General features: G+C 46.6%; 1 protein-coding gene across 3 annotated transcripts in view; it reads right to left on the bottom strand.

Moving 5' to 3' along the window:
- CLVS1 (clavesin 1) overlaps window positions 1–23,873 on the bottom strand; it is a 124,169-nt gene that overhangs the window by 17,340 nt on the left and 82,956 nt on the right. Inside the window, exons 4-6 of one of the 3 annotated variants that reach the window (XM_053242591.1) lie at window positions 19,157–19,267; window positions 9,851–10,086; window positions 8,298–8,351 (exon numbers count right to left, since the gene is read on the bottom strand). In XM_053242591.1, coding sequence (XP_053098566.1) covers window positions 8,330–8,351; window positions 9,851–10,086; window positions 19,157–19,267 — 369 coding nt within the window. In that variant the 3' untranslated portion in view covers window positions 8,298–8,329. The remainder of the gene's footprint in view (window positions 1–8,297; window positions 8,352–9,850; window positions 10,087–19,156; window positions 19,268–23,873) is intronic. The other 2 variants (XM_053242590.1, XM_053242592.1) reach the window with 2 other exon arrangements.

The raw sequence follows: 23,873 nt of genomic DNA, 5'->3' as shown, positions 1-23,873 counted from the left end.
ACTGGCAGCACGGCCGGGATGGCTCTCCCTGCCTTTAAGGTAGGGAGAGTTGCTCCGGCCCACGCTGCTCAATCCAGCACAGGCTGATCTCCTTTCCAAATGGGGCTGTGTGGCCCTGTTTGGAAGGGAGACCACATCCCCCACATCTGATGTCAGATGTGGGGGCAGGGCCAGGGGGGTGCAGCAGTGGCCACACACGGGCCTCCACCAGCCTCCCTAAACTGCTGAGAATTCTAAATGCCTTTCCAAACTCATGCTAGGTTCTGGTAGGTAGGGGTGTGCACGGAACCGCCACACTGCGGTCCGGCACTGGGGCGGGGGGTTGCTTTAAGAGCGGCGGGAGGGTTTACTTACCCCTCCCGCCGCTTTCTGCTGTGGCGCCGTAATTAGTAGAGTAATTGGGGCGGCAGGACACCTCCCTGCAGCCCCTTCCCCGCTGCGGCTCTGCAAAGCTCCCAGTAATGCTTTGCGCGCACGCACGTCGTGCGCATGCTTCACGTCACTGACGTGCATGCGCGCAAAGCATTACTGGGAGCTTTGCAGAGCCGCAGTGGGGAAGGGGCGGCAGGGAGGTATCCTGCCGCCCCAATTACTCTACTAATTATGGCACCATGGCGGAAAGCGGCAGGAGGGGTAAGTAAACCCTGCTGCCGCTCTTAAAGCGACCCCCCACCCCCAATCCGGACCACCCAGGTCCAGACCGGTCCGGGCCCATCCCTACTGGTAGGTTATGTATGATCATCATAGACAGAAGGGTGAGTGGCCGAGTATGAAGCAGTGTTGTATCAAAGCTAACTATGATTCTGGAGGGACCCATGTTCCATAACTGAACACTGTCCCTTCCTTCCCTTGTTTTATGGCATCATGGGTGCTATTGATTTTTTAAACTTTTATTTTCTTGGTGGCTCCCACCAACATCAGCTGCCCACTCCCCCCCACCCCCAGACTCCCATCCTCTTGCTTTGCCAGCACTTTGCCTCTACAGTGCTGGCAAAGAGCCGGTATGCATGGGGCCAGGGGAGCTACAAAACTACCCCACCTTATTGACGATGGGCAGTGACATCATTAGCCTTGAGCTTTGCCAGTGCCAATGAGGGCAGGTGGGTGAACAAGTGGGCTAAGAGCAGGCGTGGTGGAAGGAGATGTTCTGGTGGCAGCGGGGCAGGCAGGCAGCTGGCGGCAGCAGCACAGCAGCAGGTAATTTGGGTATGGGGAGGCAAGCAAGCTAGTTGTGGGGAGGAAGGCAAGCACACGAGAGGCCCTCACTGGCCCCTCTTCTCATGGGATGAGGCAGGGCAACTCATGTTCTTTAAACATGTCCACCAAATTATAGATACGCGCCTGGAATGAAGTTCCAAAACACGGTGGGGAGGGGCCAGGAACAATGATGGTGACATGCTCAGTACACAACATTGTTAAATCAGCTTTGAACATGGTGGCGGCAGCAGCAACAGCAACAAATATTTATATACCACTTTTCAACAAAAGTTTCCAAGGTGGTTAAGATAGATAGATAGATAGATAGATAGATAGATAGATAGATAGATAGGATGGATCCCTGTCCCCAAAGGGCTCACAATCGAAGTCTGAAGACGATACTGAGCTAGATAGACCAATGGTCTGACTCAGTATATGGCAGTTTCCTATGTTCCTATGAAAAAGAAAAATGATAAACATGAGCAACAGTCACTGGAAGTGCTATGCTGGGGGTGATTAGGGCCAGTTACTCTCCCCCTGCTAAATAAAAAGAATCACAATGTTTAAAAAGTGCCTCTTTGCCCAGTTAGCAGTGGACTGATACATTTGACTAAAAATGTCAGTTATTGGCACAAGCTTCTCTCTCTGTGTATATCTTTTCAAGGACTTTTCTATGGCAAGTGAAAGAAAGCTGGACATTTTCCATTTAAAAAAGAAAAGGGGATTGCCAAAGAAATGGCACCTGCTTACCTAAAGCCTATGTGGAGACTCTATGATACTCTGCATGTATATAGCTAGCACTCAGACTGAGGAAATCCTTCTACACTGTTGGAGTGATGGGAAGCTACATGGCTCTGATGTTCTCCTTCCACTTCCTCGCATAGGTATCAGCTTGATAGGAAGCTAACTTTGATTCTGGGGCCATAATGAAAAATGAACATTCTGGTTGGAGGATTTGGACTGGAAATGGGACAGAGCTTGTCTGGCCATTAACTGCTTCAAAGAATTGAAAATTATTGCTGGTTTCAGCAGTAAGAATGTAACACCTGATGATCTTTTGAAGAGGCTATCCCACCCCAACACCCAGTATTTTTGTTTTAGAACCGAATATGGCTTAGTACTGTCATGACTTGCATCTTGCCATTTTCATCTTCCAGATGTACATGGTTTCCCTTGCCTTCTCACTATATGCAGCGTGCACAGAGGAAATAGAGTTGTCATAGTAACTCGCATATATTTCTTGAGGAGGGAAGGATATCCTCAAGACTGAGTGGAAATGTGGAGTGTGTTTTCCCACAGCTGTAAAAAATGCATTTTGCGCGCCGATGACGTATTTCACTCATTGAAGCCTCATAGGCTTAACACAGAACTGAAATGTTCTTAAACCCCCCCCCCCCAGTCTCTGATTCTGTGTTTTGGAATTCACTCCATTTACACTTTAATTAATCAACAAATTGTAAACCGCCCTGAGCCATTTTGGAAGGGCGGTATATAAAAATACTGCAGCTGTATCTCTTCTGTACCAACAAGTATATAACAGCAGCTACAAAATGCTTTCTGCTGTCACTTTATTGCAAGTAATGGAGGCAGGAAAAAGAGCAACCTTGCAGGCAGTATATAAAAAGAATGAGCAAGGAAGCACCAGTGCAGTGACAGGAGCAGACTAAGAACTTCCCAGCTAACTGCATCAATCCACTGGGGAAGGGGCAATTTCGACAGCCGCTCTTTCCCCAGGAAGCCCTCTGTGCCACCTGAAAATATGTCCCTGAGAACTGTGCAGCCCTCAAGAACATATTTGTGGGTGGCACAGATGACTTCCAGGGGAAAGGATCATTGTTAAAAAGTGCCCCTTCCCCAGTGCACTGGTGCAGTTAATTGGGAAGTGGTGCCAGCTTGCTCCTCTCACTGCACCAATGCTTCATTGCTCTGAACGTCAACAAATTTGTATAAAGATTTCTCTGTATAATGCATATGACAAGTAAAAATTAACAGAGCGAGATGCACTGGACGTACTGAAAATTATCTTCACCAGCCTACAAGGAATAACATATGCATCCAGCTCACTGTATCTTTCACACATTCATTAGTCTGTGAGAACTGTATTCAAGACCTGTCAGACCTGTGGGGATTCCATGTTTATAATGAAAATAGTAGGTTGTCTAGAAAGCCTGGCCTGTTCCAATTTGAACTGACCAGGGATTCAGGAAAACAAAGAGACTCTCTTTCCCCCTACAATTAACCTAACTTGATCTGACACCCAGCTGGACTTTCTCTCCCAAGCTAACTTAACGTAACCTGGTCCCCAGCTGGACTCTCATCCAGGCTAACTGAAGATGATATGATCTCCTCTCTCACAAATAAACCCTTAGTACATGAGCACTGCACATTTTGGAAGGGCGGTACAAGGGCCACAGCTCACTGGCAGAGCATCTGCTTTGTATGCAGAAGGTCCCAAGTTCAATCCCTGGAATCTCCAGGTAGAGGGAAAATCCGTATCTAAAACCCTGGAAACCTACTCCCATGATGTATACGACATTGGAAGGATGTGACGTTGTAGGGTAGCAGGCTGTTACAGGGAAAGGGAACTCAGAAACCTAATAGCCATTAGCCCTTCCAGCTTCTCTGCCAGCTCTTTGACCTTGGGGAGCAGTATCAAACCCCCACAGAACCTCACCTTGCTTCTCTGTAATGCCAGGTCAGTTCAAAATAAAACAGAAATTATCCATGATTTGATAGTGGATGATGGAGCTGACCTGGTATGTATTACGGAGACCTGGATGGGGTAGATTAGTGGTCCAATTTGAGCTCAGCTTCTCTCAGCAGGATACTCTGTTGTAGATCAGATGAAAGGACAAGGGCAAGGAGGCGGAGTGGCTGTGGTACATAAGACTAATATCTCCCTTACTAGGTTTCCTATCAGGGAATTGGCCTGTATTGAATGTGTGTACCTATGTCTGGAGACCAAGGATAGACTGGGACTTCTGTTGGTATACCATTTGCCCTGTTGCCCAACAGAGTCTCTAACTGAGCTGGCTGACTTGGTTGCGGAGCTGATGTTGGAGTCTCCCAGACTAGTAGTTCTGGGGGAATTTAACAATCACTTTGGAACCAATTTGTCAGGATCGGCTCAGGAGTTCATAGTGGCCATGAAAACTATGGGCATATCACAAGTGGTATCAGGACCAAGGCACATTGCTGGTCACATTCTTGATTTGGCTTTTTGCTCTGATAAGTAAGGTGTTCTGTGGGTGAGGACTCCTGTGATTTCCCCATCATCATGGATGGACCACCATCTGGTTAAGGTTGGACTCACAGGACCTATTAGGATGATCTGCCCAAAAAGGCTATTGGAGCCTATAAGATCCCAAGAAGCCTTAGAAGGTTTTAGGGTTGGTTCTGCAAGTGTCTGTTGATACCCTGGTTTAGACTTGGAATAATGAACTCTCTAGGGCAATAGACATGATTGCTCCTAAGCACCCTCTCTGACCCACTTCTAAATTAGCCCCTTGGTATACAGAAGAGCTACGGGGGCTGAAGCGGCAAGGTAGACAGCTTGAGCACAAGTGGAGAAAAACTCAGCTTGAATCCTACCTGCACTTTGGTACATGATATATCCACAAGTATGGCCCCTCACAACACTTATGATATTTATATTATTAATAAAAAATATGACACAGGATAGAAAACTACCCCAAAATGAATGGGCTTTCTATGGTGGGGTGGTTTCTATCCTATTCCCATTATAAGTCAATTGGGAGAAAACCCACCCCAGAAATGATTGGGATTTATATGGTGGGGTGGTATCTATCCCATGCCCAAAGTAAGGCCTTGGGGATGGGGGAGAACACCATGTTTCTCTTTGGAACTTCAGTTTTGTTACTCCAGAGATCTATGTTCTGGCAATGCGTGCAGGAAATAAACAATATTTGGATCCATCAGTTACCTGTTGTGACATTTTAAATGAGTTTTTAACAGAGAAAATATCTCATATTTGAAATACTGAAATAGAGTCTACAGTTACCACAAAGTCTATTGTGGAGGTGTCCAGCAGCTCTCTGGCTAAATTGGATCAATTTCAGTTTGTGACTTCTGAGGATGTGGACACTACCTGTTCTCTCAACCCTTGCCCAACATGGCTTATATGATCTAGTATTGAGGTTATTGGAGAGGGTCTTGTTAAGATCATTAATGCTTCTCTGAGGGAGGGAAGGATGTCTGCTTGTCTCAATTTTTTTGTTGAAAAAATATGGCCACTGCACATGCGCAAATGATCTCTGCAAGGTCCTGGGCCATGCCAGGCCTCACAGAGACCATTTGCGCATGCGCAACAGCTGCCATGTTGGCCACCATGCCACTTTAGGAAGGCCTGAATGGGCCAAAAAAAAAAGAAGGGCTGAAAAGTCCCAAAGGGGGCATTTCAAAGGCTGGCAAGGGGAGGGGGAACCTCCATGGACCCCCCCCCCACTCCCCCAGACGGGAGAAAAGGTTTTAAAAAGTTAAAAAATCGTTAACCCCCCCAGACCAGACCAAACGGGGGGGGGTCGAAGGGTGCCGGACCCAACTGGTCCAGTCAGGTTCAAGTCCAATTCGGACTCGAACCAAACTGGCCCAGCCAGTTCCGTGCACACCCCTAGTAGGTTCCAGATGGTGTCACTTGGACTCTGCTGCTCTTCAAAACAAGAGTTCCAGTATGGAGTCCCACAAGGCTCCATACTGTCCCTAATGCTTTTTAACATCTACATGAAACTGCTGGGAGAGATCATCAAGAGATTTGGTGCAGGGTGTTATCAGTATGCTGATGACACCCAAATCTACCGTATTTTATGGACTATAAGACTCACTTTTTTCCTCGAAAAATATCCACCAAAATTCAGGTGCGTCTTATGTGTTTTAACAGTTTAATATGTTAAAACTCTGAAAAACTGGATTAAAATTAAGGTGCGTCTTATAGTCCGTAGCGTCTTATAGTCCGTAAAATACGGTATTTCTCCATGTCAGCTTCATGAGGAAATGGCCTAACTTCCCTAAATGCCTGCCTGGAGATGGTAATGGGTTGGATGTGGGAGAACAAACTGAGGTTGAATGAAAGCATGATGGATGTACTCATTGTGGGAGGTCAAAACTTAGGACGTGGTTCTGGATGGGGTTGCACTTCCCCAGAAAGAGCAGGTACGTAATCTGGGAGTACTTCTGGACCCAAACCTCTCCCTGATTTTTCAGGTTGAGGAAATGCCAGGAGTGCTTTTTATCAGCGTTTGCTGATTCGCCAGCTACAGTATGTCCATTTCTGGAGACAAACGGCCTTAAAACAGTGGTGTATCATCCGCTCTTTGTAGGGCTGCCTTTATATGTAATTCGGAAACTGCAGTTAGTACAGAATGCAGGAGCCAAGTTGGTCTCCAGGGTTGCCTGAAGAGATAATATTACACCCAGTTTAAAAGAACGACACTGGCTGCTAATATGTTTCTGGGTGAAATACAAAGTGCTGGTTATTACCTACAAAGCCCTAAATGACTTGGGTCCGATGTATTTAAGAAAGTGCCTTCTTCATTATCAACCCTATGGCCTGTTAAGATCATCTGGGGAGGTCCAGTTGCAGTTGCCACCAGCTCAGTTAGTGGTGACTCGAAACCGGGCCTTTCCTAGAGTTGCCCCGGGGACTTTGGAATGCGCTTCCTAATGAAATTAGAGTTTCCCCTTCTCTGAATGTTTTTAAGAAGAACCTAAAAACATATCTGTTTAGTCAGACTTTTAGTTTATAGTTTTAAAGTTTTGGTTTTAGTGTTTTTATTGTATTTTAAACTGTTTTAATTATGTTAATGTTTTAATTGGTTTTATATTGTGCACTGCCCAGGGACTTTTTTGTATGGGCCCTCACCTTCATTGCACCACAGACTTTCGTGCAAGCTTCTACAGCCGCCTTAGCTTCCGCCTTAGATAACAAATAATTTATATTGTGTACCGCCCAGGGAGTTTTTTGTATGGGGTGGTATATCAATGTACTCAATTAATTAATTAATTAATTAATTAATTGAATGCAATACTGAGCTAGATGGACCATAACAAGTCATATAAAGGAAGTATCATAGTTGTGCAAGGGTAAAGAAGAACTGGTGTTGCGGGATGAACCAGACGCTGGGTTAAGGTGCCTGCTGTTGACATTCATCAGACCCCAGAAAAGATCTTGGTTTATATAGACAGCAGGATGGTGGCCATGGAAGTTGGAATCTGCTGAGGAACGTATAACAACTCACCTGCCTAATCAACTAGCCCTGAAAATGTATGGCGCTAGAACGTTGGGCCCATACCTGGCCATCGCCAGCAGTGCATGCCATGGGGGCTATGCCACAATGAGTAGGTGGGCCACTGCAGTGGGCCTTGAAGCCTAGGGTGTGGGCCTGGGTGGAGCTGCCGCAGGTGGAGATCTTGGTGGTAGTAGCAAGTATTCAAATGAAAACTTTGAAGGCCAAAGTGGAGAAGGATCCCGTGTGAACAGCAGTTAAATAGGGGTCAGTCAGGCACCATTCCGAAGGCCCTCCTACTCATTGTGGTGTATCCCCCCATAACATGCACTGCTGGCAATGGCCAGGTATGGGCCCGGCACTCCATGAACATCAGCATCAAGTGCCTTAACCCCGCATTCAGTTCATCCCACAGTGCCAGCTCTGCTTACTAAAAGTGGCCCACTAGGCACCTTGCATCCCACACCCAGCGCCATACCAGTGAGCCAGGTTTCTTACCCATTTAAAGTTTGATAATAGGTTGAGACTGCTTCAGCCCCAAGTCTTCTAATCATTTGCTTTATCAGGTAAAACTGCATGGTGGGTAGATGTCACGAGCGCCAGCTATGCTGAGGTAAACTCCGGAGGGAACAAGCAACTAGATGGTTCAGTTAGACCTTTGCCCGTACACCCAGGTCAGACAACCAATTTGCATGTCAGGGCCGCTACAGAGCACCAGAGTTCCCTCTGGCTTCGCCCTGCCCGGGCATAGTTCACCATCTTTCAGGTCCTAGCACCAATGGGGCAGGTGAGACTGGCCTCCACTCTTGGGATTGACGCCTTGGGATCCCTCCTCAGCTGGCAAGTGGCGGTCCTCACCTTCATTGTACCACAGACTTTCGTGCAAGCTTCTACAGCCGCCTCAGCTTCCCCCTTAGATAACAAAGCAGCTTTAACATAGTGTGTAACAATAATTTATATATTCAATACAGAACAATGGTTCGTGCTAGACTAGTCACAATTAGCATCAGTGCCAAGGTAATACTTAACTGTGGTAAGAAAAATGTGTGTGTATGTTGTTGTTGTTGTTATTATTATTACTACTACTACTACATTTATATCCCGCTCTTCCTCCAAGGAGCCCAGAGCGGTGTACTACATACTTGAGTTTCTCTTTCACAACAACCCTGTGAAGTAGGTTAGGCTGAGAGAGAAGTGACTGGCCCAGAGTCACCCAGCTAGTTTTATGGCTGAATGGGGATTTGAACTCGGGTCTCCCCGGTCCTAGTCCAGCACTCTAACCACTACACCACGCTGGCTCTCTGCTAGGGAGGGCTGAGATCACACAAACCTGCATCTCACTCTCAATTTCTTAACTACTGTTAAGAGTCCACTGCTCATCATGCCTGCACTGATCCTTAGAAAGGTACCTTTGATAGTTTTAGCATGCAATAAGTGCAATAATATATAACTGTCCGGAGGTGGCCCCTGTTGGCCTTAGTGGCTCCGACATTCCCTCAGTGGCTGTGGCCAGAGAGGCCCAGGTGGGGCAAGCACTGCAGCCAGTCAGAGCAGCCTGATGAGTGGCCAGCCGAGACCCTGTGGGACCAAGGAGCTGGGGGAAGGGGGGGGCAAGTGAGGGAGGAGGCAGCAGCAGACAGAGGCACAGCTGAGGGGGATACGGGTGAGAGTAGCCTGATATGGCAGGGCAGAGGTCCAATTAGCGGGGGCGTGGGATGCATCCGTTGTCAGGAGGGATTTAAGGCAGGCTCAGTCAGCGATAAAGGGAGATGGAGGATGAGTGGTGGAGGCCTCTGGAGAGAGACTGCCACAGTGACCCCGAGGAGCCTGGGGGAGGAGGGCTCGGGTGAACCAAACCCCCTCCCTTCAAAAACTCTGAGGCCCTGCCTGGGGGAGGTGAGAAGGAGAAGTAAACAAGAGAACTGCCATGGAGAGACCAGTGTCGTGACAATAACATTAAAAGATTTTACGCTGTTGTGGAGAGCAGTGGTGCTTGTAAGAGTTTGTTTTACTTTTTCCATTAGAGGGAGATAATTTTTTCACTCTGCTTAACAAATATGTCCAGGATGCACCAAAGCCAACAATTGTTAATGACACAGAAGACCGAAATAAGCCTATATGATGCCTCATGCTGTATGAAAGAGCATTCCACAGTGATATAGTTCCATTCAATACATCATGGAGACCGTGGAGAACTTGTTTCAGTTATAATCATTAGTAATCCGGCAAGTAATTGCATTTAATACAAATGCTCTCCTTTCATTGCCACATAGTACTCTCTCTTCAAGGTGAAGTATCCTTTCCTGTGCACTTAAGCAAGATTCATTATTTATGCTTTGAAGCAGGAAAAACAATTTTTAAAAGTGTGCTCTGAGTCTGCTCCTACAGAATCTAACTTTTGTATTTCTTACCTTTTCATAAGTTTGGGTGAGCATTCCCTTTCCAGATTGGAAGATGCATGCTTCACGTGCATGGCATTGTAGGAAGTGTGAGTATATTCATTTTCATCACTGTAGTCTGGACCAAGTAATGTCCGAGCCCAAGTGCCCATGTCATACGGAGGAAGTGTCCCACCAAACTCTGAGGGCAGGCAGTCAGGGTGTATAAGCTGGTGAAGACTATTCAGATTGTTACCATGAAGAAAGATCTTTTTCAAAAACAAAAGAGAAAATAAAGAGCACTGCTAGTTTATTCATTATCAGTTGTTCATGACCATTTATGAACACAGTACTTACTAAAACTAAAACACAGTACTTACAGGTATAGAAGACGTTGACACCGCCACTGCTGAAGACCTGGAAGAAGCAAGGCTGCCAAGAGAACCAACAGTAGTCCTACAAGCAATACTGTATTTAATTTCCATTCTCGAGAATGGTAAAAAATCTGCAGTAATGCTACTGCTCAGTGGCCCCTCCTCTTGGGTCTTCAGCAGTGCTAAGTCTCCCATACCTATAAGTAATATGCATCATGTCAGCCATGATTCAAAAAGAGGTACATAGCCAAAAACAAAAACAAAAGACATAGCAAAAAGTAATTATGTTACAAATCAATATCCTCTGCTTCTTGTTCGTTGTATGTAGGGTTGCCCTTGTATACAACATGGAAATTTCAACTGGTTCAGAATTTAGCAATCAGATTATGGACTTGAACTGGCTAATTGAAATGCATTCCATCGTACCAAGACCTTTTGGTTATTTCTGATCTGTTTCTGGGCACAGTTCCAGGTGCTGGTCTTGGCCTGTAAAGTTCAATACCAGGGTATTTGAAGACCTGCTTGCTCCCATATGAAGCTTTCCCTCAGAAGCCTGACTCCAGGTGTCCCAACTTCCTGAGGTTTCTCAGGTGGTGGCTGAAGAGGGTAGTGGCACTCCAGTGGGGATGCACTGGGTCCTGGATTGCTCACTCTGAAAGGGATCAAGGATTTGTGTGCATTCCAATTCAACACACATCCATCTTCAAGGACTTTGTGAGAGGTGGATCTCAACTTTATATAGTACATGAGACAGCAAAAATAAGAAGACATTTTGAGCAACTGTAATTAGCTTCTGGCGAGTTTCCAGGTCAAATTCAAGCTACTAGTTTTGACCTGCAAAGTCTTTCACTACTTGGGGCTTGTATTTCTCTAAAAGCGCCATGCTCTGTGCAATTCCATTCCTGCCCCCGCTCCCACACACATGATAAAAAGCTCCGTTCAAGAGACTGTTCTAAAAAGATCTGAGAACTGCTACAGGGCAATGCAAGGCCTTTGTAGTAATGCCCCACCACAGCAGAAAGGGGCTGATTGTTGCTGGGGACAATGGGAGTTGTAGTTCAGCAATATCTGGAGTACCACACAGGTTGGGAACCCCTGCTCTAAAACATACCTAAGGCTAAGTTTATACAATTAAAGGCCTTGTGTTGTGCTCTCTCTCTCTCTCTCTCTCTCTCTCATCCTTAAGAGTATTTTATTTTGTAATAAAATTAAAAGTGGATGAGCCACCCCCATGGCTTGCATTGGATTCACTCAGAAATAAGACAAGCCATTTCCCCAAAATTCCAATCAAAACTAGACTAGCCTGGTAAACCATCAAACCCTCCTTTTCCCACCCAGCCCCCTTCCACCCACCCAGAGCTGATACTCTCCACATTCTTTTAATCCCTACCTACCTGGCTGGTCTGGTCAGAGTTGATGCTCCAGTGACAGCAAGCAGCTGAAGGAAGGTTCTTTTGGGGGGTGCGAGTGGGGGTGGAGGGCATCTCTCTCTTCCTCACCTCCATGGATGCAAACTCCAACAATCTTTGAGAAATCTGGCTTTCCAAATTGCTACTGATATTGCAGAAACCCTTGATTAAAGTGTGTTTTCCAATGGACCTTGTGTCTTGGCACCAGACAGGGGACGGAAGGAGAATTCCTTCTTTTAGTCTCTTTGCAGCTGTAAGCCTTTACTGACTATATGAGGCTATTCACACGATTGCAGAAAATCAGGCTAGCCTCGGCTAGCCCGATTTTCTGCAATCGTGTGAACCACCGGGCTTGGCTGCAAGCCCAATGGTTCTAGAGCGGGTAAGCCACTCAAGTACCCCTCTCCTAAAACCAAGTTTGTGCAGTGAGCACTTGGCAAACCCGGTTTTTTAATCATGAGTAGCTGCGGCGTAGCTCTGTTTCATGGCTACTCACAAGGAGACCCCTGGAGGGGAGGCAAAAAGCCGTCTCCCCGCTCCGGAGGTTTCGCCAGCATGCCCTCTGCGCTCACGCAGGGCACGCTGGAGCTTCCGGGGGCCAGTCAGCCCCTGCTCCCCCCAGCCCCCTCCAGCTCTATCACGAGCTAGCGATCATGTGGGCGGCCGATCCAACTGCCCAGGGCTCCCTCTGTGATCATCCGCAGGGAGAGTGGGCTAAGCTTAGGCTTAGCCCACTCTCCCCGCTCACCCCACCAAACCGGATCTTACTGATTGTGAGACCCGGCTCTACCATTGTCTACATTGGGGTTTAAAGAGTTCAAACAAACTAACAGGAAGAGGGGAGTTTTGCAGGGGCTGTTTCTCTTTAAGGGGTAGTCTCTCTATCTCTGTGTGTGTTACTTGTTAGAGTTACTTGTTAGGGTTAAGATATCACAGGGCTAGGAGTTCTTAGGGTTACCTAAAGGCAGTGTTTACTCAGTGGTGGGGGTGGAGTCAGCTAGGGCTGGGAGAGGCCCACATTCCTTTCCTTTGACTCACATCCTGTGTGACAGTTGGAAGGCTACTTTACATATGAGGTGAAGGCCCGAGAGCATAGCGAACAGGGATAGCAAACAGGACGTAGGAGTTTTGCAGGAGTTTAGCGGGAAGTGTGTGTGGGAGCCTGGAACAAGCCCCTGCGATCACAAGGATCACAAGGAGCCTGGTGGAGAAGAGAACGTAAGTATATATCCCTCCCTTGTATCCCTCATATTCTTGGGAAAGACTGTTTGGACAGTTAAATAGCTGACCATTACAGCTGAGACCTATCCTAATAAACTATCTAATAAACGGACAGTACGCTCCCTAAATACTGTAAAGAGCCAACTAAAACAGTATGAAGATAGAAGGTCAGCAGGGGAATGGGCACTTCCCAGTGTATTGCACAGAGTGCCACATGTATCACTATTTGATCCATGGGCAGAAGTCATGGGTGTGTGCTCGGTGCAAGGAGCTCCTGGCTCTCAGGGAACAAATCCGTTCCCTCGAGACCAAGGTGGCGGATCTGGAGACGCTCAGACAGACAGAGAGGCATGTGGACGAGACCTTCAGGGCTGGTAGCTCCTCGGCTGTCAGGGAGAATAAAGGTCTTGGGCAAGGAGGACATCGGTCTGAGGAAGAGGGAAATGCTCCTTTAGAAGGGACCCCTTCCGTGGATGATGAGCCCATATCCTCTCACACAGGGATACTCCTCTGGGTGGTGGGGGCCTCCTTGTAGTGGGTGATTCGATCATTAGGGGGATAGAGAGATGGGTTTGTGACCCGCGTGTTGACCGCACGGTGACTTGCCTGCCTGGTGCGAAGGCTGCGGACATTACGCAGCGTCTAGACAGGCTTCTAGGTAGTGCTGGGGAGGAGACAGCTGTTGTGGTGCACGCCGGCACCAACTATGTGGGGATATGCAGTCGGGAGGTCCTGGAAGCCAAATTTGCAGTCGGGAGGTCCTGGAAGCCAAATTTAGGCGGATAGGTAGCATTTTGAAGTCCAGGACCCCCAAGGTAGCATTCTCAGAAATGCTACCTGTTCCACGCGCAAGTACAGTGAGACAGGCAGAGCTGAGGGGTTTCAATGCGTGGATGAGACGTTGGTGCCGGGAGGAGGGGTTTAGATTTGTTAGGCACTGGGACACATTTTGTTGCAAGCAAGGCCTGTACAAAAGGGACGGGCTGCACTTGAACAAAGATGGAACCAGACTGCTGGCGCTTAAAATCATAAAGGTTGCAGAGCAGCTTTTAAAATGACACCTGGGGAACAGCCGATGGGAGCTGGGCAGTAGCCCGTTTGGCAAAAGCCATCCTTTAAAGTGTGAGGCTTCAAAGAATTCAAATAAAACAGAAGGGGACAGAGCAGAACCGCATAAAGAGCAGACGGGAGCCTGTGCCAGCAGGTCAAAGAGTCAAAAGAATAGCATACATCAGGGGAGAGATTCAGTGTATAGGTGCTTGTATGCCAATGCCAGAAGCCTCCGAGCCAAGATGGGTGAGCTGGAGTGCTTGGTTGCTAACGCAGGAATAGATATAGTGGGCATAACAGAAACATGGTGGAACAGTGAGAACCGGTGGGATGCTGTTATCCCTGGGTATAAACTCTATAGAAAGGACAGGGAGGGGTGCCTTGGAGGAGGGGTAGCACTGTATGTTAAAGAAGGGATAGAATCTAACAAGCTAGAAAACCTAAGTGGACTGGAATCCTCCACAGAAACCCTGTGGGTGACTATACAAGGCCGGAAAGGAAATGTGCTACTGGGGACGTGCTATCGCCCTCCCGATCAAAATGCCAACAGTGACTGGGAGTTGCAGGAGGAAATCAGGGAGGTGTCAAGGAGAGGCAGGGCTGTAATTATGGGTGATTTCAACTACCCACACATAGACTGGGTAAATTCACATTCAAGTCAGGACAAAGAGGTCAAATTTCTAGATACGCTAAATGACTGTGCCATAGAACAGTTGGTCATGGAACCGACCAGAGAGAAGGCGACCTTGGATCGAATTCTGAGTGACACCCAGTACCTGGTGCGTGACGTCAGTGTCATCGACCCATTAGGGAACAGTGACCACAGTGCCATCAATTTCAGCATACATGCGGGGAGAGAATCACCAAGGATGTCTAACACAGACATTTTGAATTTCAGAAGAGAAAACTTCTCCAAAATGAGGAGTATGGTGAAAAGGAAGCTGAGGGGGGGAATCAGGAGAGTCACTTTGCTCCAGAGTGCATGGAGTTTACTCAAAACCACAATACTAGAAGTCCAGTTAGATTGTATACCCAAAAGGAGGAAAGGTACCACTAAGTCCAGGAGGATGCCAGCATGGCTAATGGGTACCGTCAAGGAAGCCATAAAAGGGAAGAAGACTTCCTTCTGAAATTGGAAGGCCTGTCCAAACGAAGAGAACAGAAAGGAACACAAACTCTGGCAAAAGAAATGCAAGGTGACAATAAGGGAGGCAAAAAGAGAGTTTGAGAAACATTTAGCCAAAAGTATCAAGGGGAATAACAAAAGCTTCTTTAAGTACATCAGAAGCAGGAAACCTGCCAGGGAGGCAGTTGGACCATTAGACAATGAGGGTGTGAAAGGGATTATTAAGGAGGATATGGAGGTTGCAGAGAAGCTGAATAAGTTCTTTGCATCTGTCTTCACGGGAGAGGATACTGAGCATATACCTGCTCCTGAACCAGGCTTTTTAGGGATGGAGGCTAGAGAGCTGAGTCAGATAGAAGTGACAAGGGATGATGTTCTAAACTGTCTGGAAAAACTGAAAGCTAACAAATCACCAGGGCTAACAAATCACCATGGCATCCATCCAAGAGTCCTCAAAGAACTCAAATGTGAAAATGCCAACCTCCTTGCTAAAATATATAATTTATCCCTGAAATCAGGCTCTGTACCAGAGGACTGGAGAGTAGCAAATGTAACACCAATTTTCAAAAAGGGATCCAGGGGCGATCCGGGAAATTACAGGCCAGTTAGCCTAACGTCCGTTCCAGGCAAATTGATGGAAAGCATCCTCAAGAATAAAATTGTAAAGCACCTAGAAGAACAGGCCCTGCTGGGAGTGAGCCAGCATGGCTTCCGCAAAGGTAAATCTTGCCTCACCAACCTTTTGGACTTCTTTGAGAGTGTCAACGAGTGTGTGGATCAAGGTGATCCAGTTGACATAGTATACCTGGACTTCCAAAAAGCTTTTGACAAAGTTCCTCATCAAAGACTCCTGAGGAAACTTAGCTGTCATGGGATAAAGGGAAAGTACATGTGTGGATTGCTAACTGCATGAAAGACAGGAAACAGAGGGTAGGTATAAATGGAGAGTTTTCACAATGGAGGGAAGTAAGAAGTGGGTTCCCCCAGGGATCTGTACTGGGACCAGTGCTTTTTAATTTATTCATAAATGATCTAGAAGCAGGGGTAAGCATCGAGGTGGCCAAATTTGCAGATGATACCAATCTCTTCTGAATAGTAAAATCCAAAACAGATTGTGAGCAGCTCCAAAAGGATCTCTCCAAACTGGGGGAGTGGGCGACAAAATGGCAAATGCGGTTCAATGTTAGCAAGTGTAAAGTGATGCACACTGGGACGAAAAACCCCAACTTCAAGTATATGCTGATGGGATCCGAGCTGTTGGTGATGGACCAGGAGAGGGATCTTGGGGTTGTGGTGGACAGCTCGTTGAAAGTGTCGACTCAATGTGCGGCAGCTGTGAAAAAGGCAAATTACATGCTAGGGATCATTAGAAAGGGGATTGAAAATAAAACGTCTAACACTATAATGCCCTTATACAAAACTATGGTGCGACCACACTTGGAGTACTGCATACAATTCTGGTCACCACATCTTAAAAAGGACATTGTTGAACTGGAGAAGGTACAGAAGAGGGCAACCAAGATGATCAGGGGCCTAGAGCACCTTTCTTATGAGGCAAGACTACAACTCCTGGGGCTTTTTAGTTTAGAAAAAAGACGACTGCAGGGTGACATGATAGAGGTCTATAAGGTCATGCATGGTGTGGAGCAAATGGAGAGAGAGAGATTCTTTTCCTTCTCACACAACACTAGAACCAGGGGTCACTATCTGAAATTGATTGCCAGGAGGTCTAGGACCAACAAACGGAAGTACTTTTTCACACAACGTGTGATCCACTTGTGGAACTCTCTGCCACAGGATGTGGTGACAGCCAACAACCTGGATGGCTTTAAGAGGAGTTTGGATGACTTCATGGAGGAGAGGTCTATAAATGGCTACTAGTTGGAGGGCTGTGGGCCACCTCCAGCCTCAAGGGCAGGGTGCCTCTGAGTACCAGTTGCAGGAGAGTAATGGCAGGAGAGAGGGCATGCCCTCAACTCCTGTCTGTGGCTTCCAGCGGCATCTGGTGGGCCACTGTGCGAAATAGGATGCTGGACTAGATGGGCCTTGGGCCTGATCCAGCAGGGCTGTTCTTATGTTCTTATGTTAGGGAGAGTTGGGGGATCTGGGAGAAAAGGGTGCTTGAGAGCTGGGTGGGCGTGAGATGCTTGTATGGCAATTTATCTCCAACAAATAACTGGGCTGGAGAAGAATTCAGAGTTTGTAATACTCACCTCTTCTTTCAGCCAAGTCCTCCAAACTCATATCTGAGGTCAGGAAGAGCAAGTTTCACTAATATCTCTAATAAAAAATACCCATGTGGATGAAAATTTCTCTTACTGTTATTTAGAGTCATGCTTTTATGTGAAGGTCCTTTCCTGTTCTTGCATTTTTAGTCTTCTTACAGTACATACAGTACATACCTGTTTGTACACTATGCTAATGATTTCTCCCACACATCTTGAGGGGTTTATCCCATCGTAAGAAAAACAATTTTAGAAGAAATGGCCATTTGAGAAGTTTCTCCTGACAGGCTTCTATAAAAGGCAGCCATTTGCAGTTTCTCTCTTGGATTGAGTGAGCTAAGCTTTGGTTATGGAGACTTGAGGCTGTTCCCTTCCCACGTGGGCTTGGCTGCACATGAAAATTGCCAGGATCTCCAGGATCATGGCAAACACCCCTTGAGAGCTTGCCTCCCAAACGAGGTTAAGAGAGCAAGCCCTCCCTTCACCCCATTCTCCTGAGTGTGTGCAGCACCGGCTGCTTTCCGCGGATGCTGCAACATTGACAGGTGCCTACCCGTCACTGCCAGTATCCCCACAATGTACCACACACTCACGAGGTGCATTGTGAGAGTTATGGGGCCTGGGGTGATGCTTCCCAACCCCTACACCTCCCCGTTGCCGGGGGAAGCAGCAGACCATCTGGACATGCGGGATTGCACACCCTGAGCCTCCCAGACCCGGCAGCCGAATCATCTCTGGGGAAGGTGAGCTTCTGCTGCCTCCCCAGCTGCCTGCCCTGAAGCCCTCTCCTGCAATTGTGAGAAAATGCTCTTTGTATGACTCTACCTACTCTCCCTATGTCAGTTATATATGCCTCTTTTGCAGGTTTTCTAACGATTAGAACAATTACATTAAAAGTGTGCTCCTTAATCATAGCTTAACATCCATAGTGATAAAATGGAATATAGTAGAAATCAATATTCCAAAGCTCTTTGCCAGAATAGAGTCCTGCTTCTTCTCTAGTTGCGCTTGAAATCTGAATGCTTTGGGCGATATCTGTGATTTTTCTTCCTTGGCAAGAAAGCCAATCTGCTGAAGAATCAAAAAGCCATAAGGGGGTTTGCGGGGAAAGCGGGCTTGACCCCTCAGACAAGCAGACAGTTTGCCCTGGGAGGCTGGACTGGCCGCCCCCATGATGACTGGCTCTGTCACAGAGGCAGTTGGGGCGGCAGGGATTGGGGGGCCTCCTGGCCCTCGGAAGCACGAGAATGCCCCATGGAAGTGCGCAGGACATTCTGGGGAGCCTGCTGATGCCAGGAGGCTTGTTGTAGCCTCCCCTTCGGGGGTGAGTTTACTCGTGAGTTGCCACGACATGCAGCTGTGTTGCAGTGGCACATGACCAGGAAAATGGGGTTAGCAAAGTGCACACTCCACTAACCACATTTAACGCGGGGTGGGGGGTGGCATTTAAGAGGCCGGGCTGCCGGGAGCCACGCAGCTCCCATTGCAGCACACAACCAGCCGAAACGGGGCTGGGCTTCCTTAGCCGGGTTGTGGCTGGTCATGAGAATAGCCTCACGATTTCTCTCAAGATTAAAATGGCTGTCATGGGTGGAGAACAAATACTATCAAAAGCTACAGTGTGGAATTCCCCCTGGTTTTTCTCAGAGTCTAGTAAATGTCCTCTATCCATTTCACCCGCATGTGCTTATACTATAAAATTGTGTCTTTTGTTTGTACATAATGAAAGGTTTTCTGGTGCCTGGCTCGGATTCTGAAAATAACTCTCTCCTGCTGAAATATTGATTAAATGTTGGCTGCTGGCAAACTCCAACTGAGGCTTCAGCCCCTCACTGCCGTTCGGAGGCCACACAAAGCAAACCACAAAGAAACAAGAGGAGGAGGCAGAGGAAGCAGAAATGTACTTCTGCAGTACTGCAGTATTCTCTAATTACCCTTTTCCGTGTCTTGTCTTTGAGGAAGGGCTTGATTAGCGTGTACAGGGCATGGATGTACCAAGGCTGGTTCACAAAATGGACTCCTCCAAAGCGGGCAGGGAAGCTGTCCTGTGGAGTAGAAAGAAATGGAAGCCAATTAAGAGGCACCCAGTAAGATGGGGGAGCAGAAGGGCTACAGTTAATCCAAGGAACAGGTTTGCCTGTTCGTTGAAGCGTCATTAATGGTATACAATGGCTACTCTACAGCACACACCCTGCTTCTGTTTTAATGCTCTTGCCATCGTTCCTTTATATAATGGCTCAGAACTGTGTATGTGTGCATGTATGGAACCAGTTACAGCTCAGCCTGCCTTTGCTCAGATTTATCCTAGGGCTGTGTGTGTGTGTATCAGTTTTCAAGGAGCGCAGCATGAATGAAGAAGAAAACATGTTTTCTAATTCCCCATTGTATAATGGAACCAAGTTCCCATACACCTCTGTGAACATGGCTCACCTCTTCACCCCGATGCCTTTCTCCCTCCTCCCTCCCTCCCCCAAGCCATCATCACAATAGCTGAACTTTCTGGGTGAATGAACAGTGCATTATGCAGAAGAGGACGGGTGGAAAATGTTGATAAGTGAAGCTGTCGAGAAGGAGCAGCGTGACAGCACCATGGAAACTGACACAGACAAGCGCTTGCTTTTGAGGTTTTGTGCAGATATTCAGCAAATTAGCATGCAGGTAGAGTAGCCTTTCCCAGAGATGTCTGCTGTAGCATCCTGTTCCAGGTAAGGAGAATGGCATGTTTAGGAGACCAGCAGGACTTCTGGAGTGCCTTTTAGGGTCTTTCTATATCACAAATAATATGTAAGCCTACATAAGAGTCACATGCATGTCAAGGAACAGACTGACTTCTTTCTTTGTTTCAGACAGTGAAGCTGCCGGGGCTTTAGTCTGTGTTACAATTGCACAAAGAAAAACAAGTTGTCTGCTATCTGTGATCACTGAACATTAGATGAGCCACTTCGTTTAAAAAACAAATCAAAACCCCTAGTGAAGAGGCAAGTGTACTGACAAGAAACTGCAGTCTGTCCATTTCAAGGGACTAGCAAAACTGAGACAAGGAAGGGTTTGGGTGTTAGGATAAACTGAGAGAGGAGGGCAGAGCAAAGGTGGTTGTTATTATTATTTTTAAAATGTCCATAAAAATTCTTTATGGACATTTCTGTCATAGTTAAAGGAGGATGGACGCATGGGGAAGAGAAATGTTTAGACAATGGCATGGCATTTATGGTGTTATATACCGCTGATTGAAATGGGTCTACCTATGCTAGATTCTCCATAGATATAAATCAAGACATCTTTGCAAAAGCCAACATTGGATGGGTTCAGACAAACGTCCTCCTCTACATGAGAAACAGGCTTTTGGAGAATGTGTAGAGGGGTGATTCAGATGATCGTGGTGAAAGGGCATGCTGAAACCACATTGGCATGTCCTTTAGTGATGTCAGGGAAGCCACCTAATGGCGCAGTGGGGAAATGACTTAACTAGGAAGCCAGATGTTACTGGTTCTAATCCCCACTGGTATGTTTCCCAGACTATGGGAAACACCTATATTGGGCAGCAGTGATATAGGAAGATGCTGAAATCCATAATCTCATACTGTGCAGGAGATGGCAATGGTAAACCCCTCCTGTATTCTACTAAAGGCAACCACAGGGTTCTGTGGTTGCCAGGGTTTGGCACTGACAGCACACTTTACTTTTACCTTTAGTGATGTCAGGGCTGGCGTGTTCTGCCACTGTGTAGAAAAGTGGCACGTCCTCCTTATGTGTAGAAAAGGATGTTCATCTGCACCCACCCTTTAAGATGCATTCTAGTCAGGAAACTGCAGCACTGTATCACCCAATGACTGAGAAGAGAGGTGGCCAACTTGCAACCCAGGGGCCCAGCAATAATTTCATCTGGCCCCTGGTGGCCCTTCCCATTTTGAATCAAGGACTGGTAAGAAGTTTGCCCATAGTTGCACTCATAAGCTATTGGCTATATACTAATATCTATGTATGAAGTGGTATTAAAATGTAATAAATAAAATAGAATAAAAATAAACAATGGAAATAAGCATGTCTTCAAACTGGAAAAGAACAGAGTTATCCCTACCCTTCAGGGGTTCAGGTGGAGGAAAAGTTTGAGGACTAAATTATCACTTAAATTTTGGGGTGGGGTGGGTGGGGAGAAAATATGTTTGTAGATGGAAAATATGGGTGCAAAGAGGCACCTTTTAAAAGTGGTGATTCTCTTTATTCAGCGGGGGGAATAACTGGCCCTATCCATCCCCAGCACAGCATCCCTCCAGGGGCTGTTGCTGATGTCTCTCTTATGTTTCTTTTTTAGATTGTGAGCCCTTTGGGGACAGGGAGGCATCTATCTATCTATCTATCTATCTATCTATCTATCTATCTATCTATCTATCTATCTATCTAACTACCTACCTACCTACCTACCTACCTACCTACCTACCTACTGTATCTATATGTAAAATGCTTTGGGAACTTTTGTTGAAAAGTGGTATATAAATATTCATCATCTTCATATTTGTTATTAGGTCTGACAGGAAGAAGTTCAGTAAAATGAGGAGGAAACTCATCAAATACTAGTGGAGGAGGAGTCTGCATGTTGCTTCCCTTTAAACTTCCATTTCTTATTGCCATTTTGAATGGCACATATGTAAATGCATGCATGTACCCTCCAAGAAAGCACTAGTCATGACTTCTCTCCAAGCACATCTGACTGATGCTCCAACCTTGAGCACTGTTGAGGAGCCCAACCCAGGGGCTCCTACGTCTGCTTCTAGAGGAAGTGCTACTTCTCACAGGGCTGCTGTATCTCCAACAGAGCAGTAGAACAGCAAGAGAGTGTAGCTGGAATACATGAGAGATTTGGAGGAGTGACAGTCAACATCATTGCCACTTCAGCACTGAGGAGCCAACAACCAACATTTGTCAGTAACACAGATCTTGGTAAGGTAAAGTGTGCCATCAAGTCGATTTCGACTCAGTAAGGTGAAGTGTGCCATCAAGCCCATAGAGCCCTGTGGTTTTCTCTGGTAGAATATAGGAGGAGTTTACCATTGCCTCCTCCTGCGCAGTATGAGATGATACCTTTCAGCATCTTCCTATATCTCTGCTGCCCAATATAGGCATTTCCCATAGTCTGGGAAACATACTAGCGGGGATTCGAACCAGCAACCTTCTGCTTGTTAGTCAAGCATTTCCCTGCTGCGCCACTTAAGGTGATGCTACAGATAGCATCTCGGTAGGCATTCAGAAATGGAGCACTCCATATCCAGGTATAGGAGGAATGTAAAAAGCCCACTGACTAGCTGCACTTTGTGGCACAACGCCCTCTGGAGCCATGACCCCTGCTCTCCTCATGTCCAGTACTTGCTGCAGAAGCAAGTACTAAACAAGAGGAGAGTTTCTTCCCATGATCTGGAATGTTACATAGACGGCAAAATACACTTTTGGCTCCTAGACCACTAACAGGGTAACTTAGAAGCTGGCCACAGCTGGCTTAGAGATTATCCAAATCACTGGGGAAATCAATTATTCAGATACACAGAGAAGTATATTTAAGTAAAACTACGTTCATGAATAACACCATGCAGAGAATATTTTAAGGGCTTAGCTCATATGTTACAATTTGTCCCCATGTGTTAACTTCAGGGACAAGTTTGTTATCTTCATGGACAAAGAGAACTGTAGCTTGTGAACTGAGCCTTTCACAAAGCCAGCCGCATATTCCCAGCAGTTATATCCATGATTTCAGTGCCACTGTGATTAGGAATTCACTGCCAGGAAGTTGCAGCTGGATCATGGAAAGATCAGTGCATACATATTTGTTTTTCATGTAAGAGTGAACCAGTCTTCTCTGTGGGCTGTATTTACCAAGGCCATGGTAACTTAATATGGATAAGTACCAGTAGCCCAGTTAAGGCTACTTAATAGATACGTTACCAGTAGCCCAGATTACCCTGTGAACACCTTAGGCTGCCAAAAATAATAGCACAGGACCACTTTAAGGAGAAGGAGATTGTTGGGTGATTCAGGACAGACAGAAGGAAGTACTTCCATAGACAACACGTAGTTAACAATGGAATTCACTGTTGCCAGACGTTGTGATGTCTACCAATCTAGATAATTCTGAAAGGGGACTAGACAGGGGCGTAGCAAGGTTGGTGTGGGCCCAGAGACAAGATTTTATAATTGCACCCCCCCTGCACTGAAGCTCAGCTCATCAAGTAAAGAAATCTTAAATGAGGCTGAATGCTGGTAACAAAAAGCCTAGTGAAATTTATAGATAGATATAGATATAGATAGATCCTATGTGCCACAATAGAACACCATCCTAAATTATTTTTTAAAAGGTTTTGTAAATTGTGGACGATGCAAGTCATTTAATGGTGCTAGAGAAAGACATGCTGTTCTGGTAGCTCCAGGTCTTAACACTCACATCAATTCTGGAGGATGAATACAACTGAAGGAAGCCCGGGTGGGTGCGCGGCTGGGGGAGTCAGTCATGTAACTTGCCTCTGGGGGGCCCCAAGGCAGTTGGCCCCCAGACAACTGTCTCCCCTTGCCCCATTATAGTTACACCCCTGGGACTAGACAAATTCATGGAGGACAGAGCTATCAACAGCTACTAGCCTTAGTAGCTATATATTTCCATGGAGA

This window comes from Hemicordylus capensis, chromosome 4 (assembly GCF_027244095.1).
Source record: "Hemicordylus capensis ecotype Gifberg chromosome 4, rHemCap1.1.pri, whole genome shotgun sequence".
Lineage (NCBI taxonomy): Eukaryota > Metazoa > Chordata > Lepidosauria > Squamata > Cordylidae > Hemicordylus > Hemicordylus capensis.
The sequence above is the reverse complement of the archived record's forward strand: the minus strand, read 5'-3'. Positions and strand labels throughout refer to the sequence as shown.